At 33.9% G+C, this 13,451-nt stretch overlaps 1 protein-coding gene across 1 annotated transcript; it reads left to right on the plus strand.

The window, feature by feature from the left end:
- The first annotated feature begins 422 nt into the window (after positions 1 to 422).
- On the plus strand, positions 423 to 3,355 carry LOC107941713 (protein NRT1/ PTR FAMILY 6.4). Its single transcript, XM_016875296.2, has 5 exons — positions 423 to 790; positions 886 to 1,006; positions 1,092 to 1,309; positions 1,466 to 2,013; positions 2,112 to 3,355. The coding sequence occupies exons 1-5, from the start codon at positions 788 to 790 to the stop codon at positions 3,007 to 3,009; spliced, it is 1,788 nt and encodes a 595-aa protein (XP_016730785.1). The 5' UTR covers positions 423 to 787; the 3' UTR covers positions 3,010 to 3,355.
- Positions 3,356 to 13,451: the final 10,096 nt, after the last annotated feature.

Consider the following 13,451-nt stretch of genomic DNA (forward strand, 5'->3'; position numbering starts at 1 on the left):
GAAAGATAAAGATAGGCAAAAATGATGAAGAATTATCGTGTAAACAAAAATGGAGAAATCCATGATGAGATTGTTATGAGATTCCAAGCAAAAAAAATCAAGACAAATTCTGTAAACTAAGTGTTAATCCCACATTAAATAAGGAAGTGAAGGTCCTTGGACTTATATACAATGATTGTACATTTAACAAGCATGCTTATAACACTTCCATACATTAATAAAAAATTATATTTGTTTTAATTAAATATTAACTAATAAACTCAAATAAAAATTTTAGTATACTTGGTTATAAAAAAAAATTGTTTTCTTTTTATAATAGTTTATATCATATAGTCGTAATTATTTCTTCATTTTAAAAAATAAAATGTTTGTACACTCAATTTTATAGTTGTGAAAGTTTAGCAGCTTAAAGACAAAGAATGTACAACTTGATATGATCAGTATTGGCTGGTAAAGACCAATAACAAAATTGAAACGGTGTGATACAAATACCTTCAATTTGGCTGTTCAGGATAGTCAACATCGACCGACCTCTTATCATATTATTATATCATATCGTATCACCGTGTAACATGTCTGAACTTGGATTGTCATTTCTTACTTGAGAACACCCTGACCACAGGGTCATAATAACACCAAATTGACCATCATCTTCCAATTTTAAAACCTCATGCTATCTTAACTCCAACACACTACATGCAGTGGTATCCAGGTCTTTATTTATTCTACTTTGTATTTGGAGCTAAACAACACCTTTTTCCTATACCCTCTGAAGGTCATTTCAATCATGGTATAGTTTCCTCCTGAAGGAAATTTTCACTAGCATGCTTAGATAAATTTCTCATTTTATGAATACCTTGTTTCTTTTGCTTTGGATGCCAACAGGTTTTGGTTGGAAGCCATGGTGAGAAAGATGGGTTAAATGATGATGCGGTGCTTGATTACCGGGGGAACCCGGTGGACAAGTCGAAAACCGGTGGATGGCTTCCTGCAGGGCTCATCTTAGGTGCTTAAGATGAATTTCAATAGTTAGTGTGGTTTACCTATATATTATGTCATCTCTGCAAATATGAATGGAAACTTTGGTGCAGGATGTGAGCTCTCAGAGAGGATATGTGTGATGGGCATATCCATGAACTTAGTGCCATACTTGGTTGGAGATTTGCATATTTCAGCAGCAAAATCTGCAACCATGGTGACCAACTTCATGGGAACTCTCAACCTGCTTGGTCTCCTTGGAGGTTTCTTAGCTGATGCCAAGCTTAGTCGATACGTAACAGTTGCAATCTCTGCAGCAATAACTTCACTGGTGAGTTTTTCTCATAAATAAACACAGTTGTATCTTTATATTACATGAATGCAAATCAAGAACCATCACTAGACATATGTGTGTATATATATTTTCGAGACTTTTCCTTCCATAAGCTATAAATACAAGCTGAGATCATATATCATCTTGCACCAGGGAGTGATTTTACTAACAGTCGCAACAACAATTCCAAGCATGAGACCTCCTCCCTGCGATGACTATAGAAGACAGCATCATGAGTGCATCGAGGCAAACGGCCGGCAACTGGCTTTGCTGTATGTGGCACTATACACAATAGCACCTGGTTGTGGAGGAATAAAGTCTAATGTCTCTAGTTTCGGATCTGATCAGTTCGACGTGACGGATCCCAAGGAGGAGAATGCTATGATTTTCTTCATAAGTAGGTTCTACTTTGGCATCAGCATTGGATCTTTATTTGGCGTGATTGTACTGGTATATATACAAGACAATATAGGAAGAGGGTTGGGATATGGAATTTCAGCAGCAACAATGGTGATTGCACTAGCAGTTTTGCTTTGTGGAACACCCTGGTACAGGTTTAAAAGGCCTCAGGGAAGCCCTTTAACTATCTTATGGAGGGTTCTGTTTTTGGCACTGAAGAAGAGGAATCAGTCTTATCCTTCTCACCCCAGCCTTTTGAACGATTATGAAAACAGAAAGGTTCCCCACACAAAAAGATTCAAGTAAGTATGATTTCAAATAGTTTCACCCGTTTTCACAGATTCTGAGCTTTCCCTTGAAAATTAACACAACTTCATTTCTCTGTGCATGTGTTGATTAGGTGCCTTGACAAAGCTGCAGTCTTGGATGACGATTGTGCTGCCAGCACCAACAAAAATAAACCATGCGTAGTATCAACCGTGACCCAAGTTGAGGAGGTGAAAATGGTTCTAAAACTACTCCCCATTTGGTCCACATGCATCCTCTTCTGGACAATCTACTCCCAAATGACTACTTTTACAATCCATCAAGCCACCGCCATGCACCGAACAGTAGGTTCCTTCGTGATCCCTGCAGGTTCTTTCTCTGCCTTTCTGGTAATCACCATCCTCCTCTTCACTTCCCTAAATGAGAAAGTGTTTGTTCCCTTGGCTCGAAAACTTACCCATAATGTCCAAGGAATCACATGCCTCCAAAGGATAGGGATAGGACTCATTTTGTCTATAGCTGCCATGGTGGGTGCTGCTGTTGTTGAGAAAGAAAGGAGGGAAAGGGCGATTCAGAAAGAAATCAAACTAAGTGCCTTTTGGCTATTCATTCAATTCTTCCTCGTAGGTAGCGGGGAAGCTTTTGCTTATGTTGGACAACTTGAGTTCTTTATTAGAGAGGCACCGGATCGAATGAAATCCATGAGCACAGGGCTTTTCCTGAGTACCATTTCAATGGGGTTCTTTGTGAGCAGTTTATTAGTGTATATTGTGGACCATGCGACCAAAAAGAGCTGGCTAAGGACCAATCTGAATAAAGGGAAGTTAAATAACTTTTACTGGTTACTTGCAGCATTGGGATTTATAAATTTATTGGTTTTTCTTATCCTTGCGTCAAGACATCAGTACAGGACGCATCTGCCTATTAAACCCGAGTCAAGAGAGGAGGAGCTTAAGAGCTTGAACAATGAAATGATAGAAGACGTGGAGAAGAAGGCAAGCATCCAATCATTGAAAAATATAGAGCCATAGAATTGGTTAGAAGATTGCATTAAATGTTCCATCATGTTTGTGTCATGGACAATTGTATGGCGGCATTCAATTATTCTTTCTTCTGCGCCATATGAGGTTGTCCAATTACGGAGATTTTATTTGTATTTCTTGTTAATTACTCCAACTCTAGATGTTGGACGTGATTTCCATTTCTTCTCATAGAAGTAAGCTATCGATGTATATTAAAGATAGAGAAATTTACAATGTATACCACGATGTGACTAAAAAAATAAAATTATATAGTAAATTAATATAATTAATAAAGAAAATTTTGATTGAATTGTAAATTTTAAATATTGCAAATAATAGAGCTTATGTTATTTTTATTCCTATTCTTCTATATAAAATATATGAAATGGTAAAAATATTTTTAAAATAATATACTTTACTTTGTAAATGATATTTTCATTATTACTCAATTGAATTGATGTCTGGTTATCTTGTGACACTAAATTTAATAAAAAAAATTTAATATTAGTAGAGATATGCATGAGTGTCACATAATTTAGTATATGTGATAGTAATGTTTCTTTTTTATCTTTTATTTTTGGTACTCAAGCTTATCAATATTGATACATCCTAATATTAGAAAGTGTGTTTAAAAATAATTTATGGAAAAAAAATTTGTGAGTTTGATTTGAGGAAATAGCTTAATGATTTACTTGTTAACTAAATATAAATAATGATTATTTGATACATTATTTGTGGAGTTTTTTACATTCTACAAGTACGTTGAAGGTGTGATAAGTGTCACATTTATTTATATATATATTATTTTTATTACACCATATAATTCACTTATTAAGTACTTAACCCACTTGTGGAGTATAAAAAACTCCACAAATGATATATCAAATAATTTTCCGGAAAGAAAATTTTTATTTTTTTTGAAAAATGACTATCTTTTAAAAAGAGTAAGTTAATTTTTGAAAAAAAAACCTTATAACTAACATGATTTTTATGTAAAAATTATATTGAATTGACATGAATATTATTATATTCATAATAAAATTTTATTTTTAAGTTTGAAATCTTTAAAATATTATCCCAGATATTCTAACTTTTAATATTATTAAACATTTATATTTATGAAAAATTATTTGATACACTGCTTACGAAGTTTTTTAGACTCCATAAGCGAATTAAAGGTTTGACAAGTGTATTATAAGGTATAGTAACAAAATAAAAATAATTAATCATATAAATAAATATGACACTTGTCACACTATCAACCAACTTGTAGAGTTTAAAAAACTTCACTGACGGTGTATCAAATAAAAACCATTTATTATATTTAAAAATATATAATAAAATATAATTTATTATTTTAATAAAATTGTTTAATATTACAATTTTATTTTAACCTTAAGAATAATTTCAAATGATAATATTATTTTGTAGAAAATAATTTGTTTTAATATTATAATTATAATTATATAATTTATGTCATATCTCGAAAATTGGGTTAGAAGAAAATTGGGTTAGTGGACCTAGAGTTGTCACACTATATTTTTTATTTATTTAAAAGTTCATAAAATTATTTCAAGATTGAGTTATTTATTTTAATGGTTAAGGGATAATAATGAGAGAGTGTAATTGGTTTAGAGACTTCAGTTCAATTTCCTTCTCTTGCATAACTTTTATTTTTGGTATTTTTGCCTAAAAAACTTTAGGTGTCGTCCAAGCTTGTAGACCTAGGTATAAAACATATTTTTTTAAATTTTTGTTCATCATATTTTCTCTTTTTCCTCCCTTTTGCTGCCCCTTCATCTTTGTGACACCTTATACCGGACTCAGTTATTGGATTTAAATATAAAATGCCACATTCTGTTGCCGAAACAACTTACTTTTCTATCTTTTTTTTTTGAAAAGGAAACATAGTGGTAAAATTATTTTATAAAATTTTCGGCAGCATTTTTGCCGATTTTACATAAAACCCCTGCAAAATTTAGATTACACAAAATATCTATATTCAAATCGACCCCGTGTTTTCTTACTTCTTTAATAAAAAACCCTCTCTGTCTAGTAGGAGGTGCAGGCTGAGGTGCGATACTAGTAACTCTCTGTAACAAATCATCAACAATATGTAGTAATGGATCATCACCTTGAGCCGACTGTCTCAGTTCAAAAGTTTTTAGGGACTGATGAACACTAGTTCCCTCTTCACCATGTGTATTATGTCTTTTTTCGTCTTCAATTTCTCGTTTCATACTATATCTCGATTCCTCAAATATTTTACTATACAAAATTTCAAACAAAGCAATTTCAACATTCGATTTTAGCTCAAACTCAACATTTAATACTGGCATGTACATTAGACTTCACTATAAATAATACATCACATTTTTACTTATCCGGTATCAAATTTGGATAGCTCTGATACCACTAAAATGTGACACCTTATGCCGACCCAGTTGGATCTGAATATAAAATGCTACATTCCGTTGTCGAAGCATCTTACTTTTCTATCTATTTTTTAAAAGGAAACATAGTGGTAAAATTATTTTATAAAAAATTTTGGTTGCATTTCTGCTTATTTTATATAAACCCTCTGCAAAATTTAGATTTCACAAAATATCTACATTCAAATCATCTCCCAAATCAATTTCCAGTATTTCGATAAACTAAATTTCTACGCTATACTATTTCATCAAAACATTAGTTATAAAGTATTAGCAAAGAAAACATAACGAAAATATTTAAATTTAGCTTACGACATAATATTATATAAATACAAGCCTAGGTACATGTCATTTACATCAACTATAAAGTAAACTTTTCACCAACATTGTTTGAGCTGAGTTTCGGTTCTTCGGATGCTGCTAGAATGATCTAACGAATCTAACTACCTGCACACGAAAAAAAAGACAAACTATACTTTGAGCCATTTTTATGCTCAATGGTGCTTATATCATATAAATCATTATATAAGTATTAAATATAAATTAATTGATAGAAATAAGTTAAAACATGATTATTAATAGTAACATCCCAATAAAAGAAAATTCTAATATTAGTAAACTTTAATATTTTGATATTGACAAATCGAACAAAGAAAATAAACTTTTTAATCAAATTCAAAATCACTTAATTAATTTAATCCACACAACATGGAAATTCAAATAATTTCAAATTTTGTTTTTGTTTTTTTTTTCAACTTAGACACTTTACTAAAGTTTAGACTCATAACCAGTTATACAAATCCACCATCCTGAGTTGTTCGACAATGATGGCTATCAGAGTAGTCCACGACCCTTTGGGAATTGGGAGTACCCACGACTCTTTAGGAATTGGGGCTAATAATAAAAACTGACCAATTTGGCCTTTCCTCCCTCGATCCTCTGGGAATTGGGGAGTTCTAAATCCTCGGATATAAGGACTCCATGGCATGCCAATTATACATGATTTAGTCTAACATATTGTAACAGGATAAAAAAAAACCAAATTTCATGATCCTTTTCAGTTCCATTTTCATATAACTCACATTTGAATTTGGTTTCATATTCAAATCACATATTGCATAATGTAAAATTAAACTTCCAATTTGAAACATATTAAATATTTTCTTGCTCAATCATCGAAAATCATAATACTCAAATCTAAATCATAACCATGAAACTACTAATTTAATCATATGAAAAACATAGTCTTCATCTCGAAACATAATTTTATAATTATTAGCTAAATCATTCAAACTCATCCAAAACTCATAAAAAAATAAAATCAATATAACTAGTCATAGTAAACTAAATATTCTAAAGCTTTATGTAATGAAAATAAGATATTAGCACAAAACGAAGTTTTAATCGCTTTACTCATTCTCTTTGCTTTCTCCTTCAAGATATTCGATTCGTTTTCAACTACAATAGGAGCAATTCAATACGAAATAATGTCATTTATCCATTCTAATACTAAAACTAATAAAAATAAACTTAAATATGCATGTTTAATGACAACTTAAGTTTCCTAGTCCAAAATTTACATATTTTTTGACTCGATTATCCGTTTTCAATTTCGTCTTCACTAGAGTACTCTGCTTCACAAGCTATCATTTAGCACCAATATTACACAAAATGGCCAATGTTCTGTACTTCCCCTTCACCATAGCCAAATTTACAAAGTAAAATTTTCATTCATTTTTATTTCTTTTTCACATTTCTAACAAGCTAGAACTCATCTTTTAATCATTTCCTATCCAAAAATATACTTATTTCACTTAAGTTTGAAGAAATCTAGCAAGCTTCAAAGATTCAAAATCTATGAGAAGTTTGAAGAAAAACCATACCTTATACTTGAATTTGAAGGAAAATAATGGAAGTAAATTTTTTTCTTTCCCATTTTGTTTATGTGAAAAGAAGAAAGATGATAAAGATTTTATCTTTTCTCTCTTTTTCTCTTTTTTATATATTACAATATCAATTAATAAAATATTATTACTTATTAAAATATTATTATTAATAAAATATCATTTAAAATCCATTATGAAACCATTGATTTTTTTAAGTCAAGGTAAAATTGCCATTAAGTCATTTCCATCATAATAAAAATGGATTACTAGCAGTTTAGTTCCTATACTTTCCCAACTTATTCAATTTAATCATTAAACTCAATAGCAAGTTTTTAACTTAACCACATGCTCCTACTAATAACTCTCTATGTTTTCATGTCAAACAGTTTCCTCTAGAAACGACCATAATTTCTTATACCATTATTTATTTATATATCACTTATTCAAGAACTTCTACCATAAATATTCTTCTTCTCTCTCTCTTTTTTAAAATGGGAATATTACAATCTTCTTCCCCCCTCTTCTCTTCATTTTTTCCCTTCTCACCATTGTAGTGTCATTCTTTGCTTCATAGTCCCTATCGTTTTGCACCTTTCTTTTGTTGTTCATCCTTCTCCATATTCCTGTTTATTTGCTGCCATTTTTGAGTTTTTAAATTGCCTCATTGCTACCAATACTTTCAACACCTTTTGATTTGTTGAGAAATGTGTCCATATTGTAGTAAACATGTAACTTTTTTCTATTTATTTGAACGATGAATAAATAAATGAAGTTAATTTCACATTTCACTATTATATCTTTTGTATTTTTTGTCTTTCATATTTTGCATGCATAGCGAAATTGTGACAAAAAATATTAGCTTGTTGATTGTCTAAAGTTCAAACTGAAGATAAATGACATTGGAAGAATGTTTACATTGCGAGAAAGGCAACTTACTTTAGTAGATAATCTAAATAAGCCCGTAGTCTTGTAAAAGAATCAAAGCGAGCATTTGATTCAAATACTGAGAAGGATTATTATGTTGTCGACAATTCCAATTAGAGAGATGGCTAGTTTTGGCTGTAACACCCCAAACCCAGCCTAGATGTTATGGCCGAATCTAGTAATGTCACATGATAGTGCTTTAGAAATCGCAATGACGTTAAAACCATTTCTCCATAGGTACCTCTTTTCATTATCTTATGCTATCTTCCAAAACATGTCATTAACTATTTTCAAAACATTAAACTTTGCGGAAGCTTTTAAAACCATTTCGTATGCGTGGTAATTTCGTAAAACATTTGATTCTGTTGAAAACTCGAGTTTTCTTATTACTAGCAGTAAAAACCGTAAAACCCTGCAAAATCCCAAATTAAGCAAAAATCCATAAAGGCTTTAATTACATCAAATTTTCCCAAATATAAATTAAATCATAAGAAAACAAAAAATAATCCAAGCGGAAAACCATGTGGCCCCCGCTGAGTCCTCCACTGCTCCGACTAGTCTATTGCTGGGGATTATCTGAGTAGATAAAATAGAAAAAGGGGTGAGTTTTCGCAAACTCAATGTGTAATCCCCACAGATATCAAACATACAGAATAATCAAACATTAGAATACAATCTGGGGCCAAAGCCCATTACAGAACTAGTCTGGGCCTTAGCCCATTCAGATATAGATGCAGAATAGATCATCAAAGTCCTACCCACCAGCCTCTACAGACCATCTCAATCCAACCCTGCACACCATGTGGGGATAAAATCATCCCACCCATCCCTACACACCAGGTTGTACCAAAATGCGGTACATAATCAGAAAATTACAGTTGAGCTTCCAGATATCAGGCTTAAAAGCCCTTCAGAATACTTCCTTCAATATAACATCAATCCAACCCCGATACAATGCAACATGCATTTATAGCATGCTAAAATGTAGTCTATCAGATTTACAGGCTAAGTGTCACATGCTCAAACCATACATCACATAATCAGATCACGAAATTAGGGGTCTAAGTAATGCTTACCGACCCTACAACAGGTCACAGTCGACTTCGACGACCCGTGCAACCTTACAGAGTTTTCAATAAAAATGGGCTCACACGCCCATGTGGTCTGCCTGTGCGGCCAAAATTGGCCTTGGTCGTGGGGATCACACGGCCTAGCCCAAATTTCACATGTCCGTGTGGTTCACCCGTGTCTCGCACATGGCCTCACCGGCCGTCACACGACCGTGTCACACGCTTGTGTCTTGCGTGCACAGCCTAGCTTGTCGACCACACACCCGTGTACTGCCACACAGCCTACCACATGGGCGACCACACGCCCGTGTGGTGTCGACAGATTCATTTTTTGGCTTTTACTGATTCTCGAATTCTGTGGTTTCGGGTATACACCTGGTTTAATTTCGTAGCAAAAACACTCTCGAGCACTCCAAGGCCTAAAATCAAGATACCCCACATCAATTTATGGATTTCCAAGCGAAATCGATAACCAAGAACAAATAAAAACTCGTCTTACTGCTTACGATACCCTCTGCTAAACCATGCTAAAACATGAGATACACGATTTACTACCCAGCGCCTCTTCCTACACCATTAACAAGAAGAAACACATTACTAGAAATCATTGTCAGTCCACGGTGGAAAAGAAAGATGGGGACACTTACTGAACCCGTGACAACAACGCAGAACAATCGAAAGTAAATTGAAAACCAAAATTGATAAAACTAGGGCGAGAAAGATGGGAATTTCAGCAGAGAGTCAAAAAGAAAGAATGGTACGAAATTTTGAAAAAAGAAAGAGAATCGAAAGCTGTATTTTTGAAAAGAGATAATCAGAATATTTCTGATAATCACCATATCTCAACTTCCCCCCACTAACTCTACTACCCCACTCCCATCAAAGTTTTAATTTTACTTAAACACCTACACGGTAACAAGCAAAAGTAATTCCCCTCGCTCATGCAGGGATTCGAACTCCAGACCTCCAATAGCCTTTACACTCCACTTAACCACTAGACCAGCAGGCCCATTCTGATACATTCTTACAATCAATAATATACAAGCCCGCTGAACCCAATTAAGGCTCTATTCATAAAAATGTCAAAATTACCGAAGCTAGGGCTCGAGCTTGGGACCCCTTACACATACCCAGAACACTTAACCATTGAAGCAGATACACACTTGTGTCAAATAATTACAGAAACACATATATAGATAATTTGTGTTACAAGTTTACAAAATTCAGAATTCGAGAAAATTTGGGCGTTACAACTCTACCCCCTAAAAGAAATTTCGGCCTCAAAATTTACCTGATCAGAATAGATGAGAATACTGCTGACGCATCGTATCCTTAGGCTCCCATGTAGCCTCCTCAGTACTTTGGTTACGCCATAGGACCTTAACCAAAAGAATGGATTTCCTTCTTAGAACTTTAACGTCGCGATCTAGAATACAAATCGATTTTTTCTCGAAGGTCAGATCTGGCCGAACCTCAATTTCCTCAACAGGAACAATATGCATAGGATCAGAACAGTAGCGCCTCAACATCGAGACGTGGAAAACATCATGAATGTGGTCTAGCTCTGGAGGTAACTCCAACTGATAAGTAATTAGTCCCACTCGCTTCAGAATCCGGTACGGCCCAATGAACCTAGGGCTCAACTTGCTCTTGCAACCCAACCTCAAATCTTTCTTCCAAGGCGAGACCTTCAGAAACACGTAGTCCCCCACAGAATACTCTATCTCTCGACGTTTCAGATCCGCATATGACTTCTATCTATCAGAAGCCACTTTCAGTCGATCTCGAACCAAATGGACCTTATCTTCAGTTTTAAAAACCAACTCCGGACCCAAAATACGTCGCTCACCCAACTCAGTCTAGCATAAGGGAGTGCGATCCTTACGACCATACAGTGTTTCATAAGGTGCCATTTGTATACTAGATTGGCAGCTGTTACTGTAAGCGAACTCTGCTAATAGCAAGTACTCCCCCTAACTGCTCGGAAGCCAATTACACAGCTCCTCAACATATCTTCTAATATCTGAATCACCCTCTCCAATTGACCATTTTTTTGAGGATGGAAAGCAGTATTGAAATCTAATCTTAAACCCAGAGCTTCATGAAGTTTCTTCTAGAATCGAGACGTGAAACGAGGATCCCTATCAGAGATAATCGAGACAGGTACCCCAAGAAGCCTCACTATTACAGACATATAGAGTTTAGCCAACTTTTGCAGAGAAAAGTTTGCCCTGACCGGGATGAAGTGCGCGGACTTCGTCAATCGATCCACGATGACCCAGACAGAATCCTTCTTAGTGGGTGTTAGAGGCAACCCACTAATGAAGTCCATCTTATTCACTCCATCTTATTCACTCCTACTTCCACATCGGTATCTTAACCGGCTGTAGCGAACCCTGTAATATCCCGAATTAAGGCCTAATTGGAATAGTGGTTTCGTGACCACAAATTCGAGATAGAAATAATTATTTTATAATTATTTTGAGGTTTATGATATGATTGCATAATTGTGTGAAAATTTCGTGAAGAAATTTTTGGCATAACGAGTTTAATTTAAAGTTAGAGACTAAATCGAATAAGTTGCAAAACTTGCATTCTAGAAGTTTTTAGTATGAAATTTCTTTGAAATATTAATTAGGAGGTCTTAAATGGATGGAAAAAATTAGGACATGGAAGGAATTTTTTGAAAGTTTAGTAGTAAGGGCATTTTGGTCATTTGGACATTAAATGAAATAAAAATAGGAAAAATAACCCAAAATGATCATCTTCTCCATATTGTTCTGCCGATTTTTGCTCTCCTCCATAGCTGGGGTTTCTTCAACTTTCAAACTTCATAGTAAGTGATTTCAAGCCCCGTTTTTAATGATTTTTATGTTTTTGAAATCCCGGTAGCTCTATTTGGCTTATGTTAACAATAATTCAACCTATGGTTCATATTTAGAAAAATACCCATAGGTGAAATTTATGTATTTTGGTGTTTTATGACAGAATATGAGGTTTTAAATTTTGTTAGACAACTTGTGCTACTCGATTTTGAGTAAAAACGAGTAAAAAGGCTTAATCGGTAAAAATATTTAGTAGTCATAAATACATGTTAGAGTGAGAATTTGATGTTGCCATAGGAGGGAAAAATGATCAGAATGTCATAAAACATAATAATAAGGGATGAAGTTTAATTCCCGAGCCTAGGGGAAAAAGTGTAATTATGCAAAAGTTTAGGGGCAAAATGGTAATTTTTCCAAAGTTCGTATTAAGGACTATTTTAATGAATGTATGTATTAAATAAGATTAATTTGGTATTATAGATCAAGAGAAATGAGATTCAAGTCGTGATCGAGGGAAAAACAGAGTTTACGAGGAATAGGCTCGATTGTTAAAAATTTTGTACCGAGGTAAGTTCATGTGTAAATAAGGTAGTATAATTGTTATTTTTAAGTTATTGATGTTAGATATATGATATGCTGATTTTTATCATGAAATATATGCTTTGTGGTTATTTTTGAATAAAATGCAAATTAAGTGTATTATTTGTTAAATATAAAGTGTTACCGAGTATTGGTTTCGGTATTTTACGGAAGATGGCAAGGAGATGTGTTCGAGGAAAATCCCGTTTGAACTTTAGGAATAGATTAGGATACAAGTGACATGTCACTAGGATGGTTGAACATCCGAACTCGTTGAGTTGAGTCCGAGTTCACTTATGGATGTGAAATGTTCGAACTCGTTGAGTTGAGTCCGAGTTCGTGAGATGTAACTAGGCATCCGAACTCGTTGAGTTGAGTCCGAGTTCACTTATGGATGCGAACGTCCGAGCTCGTTGAGTTGAGTCCGAGTTCACTTATGGGTGGGTTACATGGTAGCTTGGCTACAAATATGGCACTTATGTGCAAATTATCCATGTACCCGAGTTATATTCCAATGTGTTCAACGGGTAAAATTTCTAGTGAAATGGAAGAACACTTAAGATGCAGGTGACGTATTGGTAAGTATTGTGAAATGGACACTTTGGACAGGTATGTACTTAACCTTCGGGTTGAAAATAGATACAACAACGATAAGGTGGTAAGATGATTAATGATGTTTAGAAATGTGATATATGTTTTGGTGATACCATGCTAAGGTTGTTTGGTATAATTGTA

Source organism: Gossypium hirsutum, chromosome A11 (genome assembly GCF_007990345.1).
Source record: "Gossypium hirsutum isolate 1008001.06 chromosome A11, Gossypium_hirsutum_v2.1, whole genome shotgun sequence".
NCBI classification, from domain to species: domain Eukaryota; kingdom Viridiplantae; phylum Streptophyta; class Magnoliopsida; order Malvales; family Malvaceae; genus Gossypium; species Gossypium hirsutum.

Bases quoted from the DNA above. Each gene is read 5' to 3' on its own strand.
- LOC107941713 (XM_016875296.2), top strand. The intron at 1,007-1,091 runs GTGCTTAAGATG...ACTTTGGTGCAG, and splicing joins TCCTGCAGGGCTCATCTTAG to GATGTGAGCTCTCAGAGAGG. The intron at 2,014-2,111 runs GTAAGTATGATT...TGTGTTGATTAG, and splicing joins CCCCACACAAAAAGATTCAA to GTGCCTTGACAAAGCTGCAG.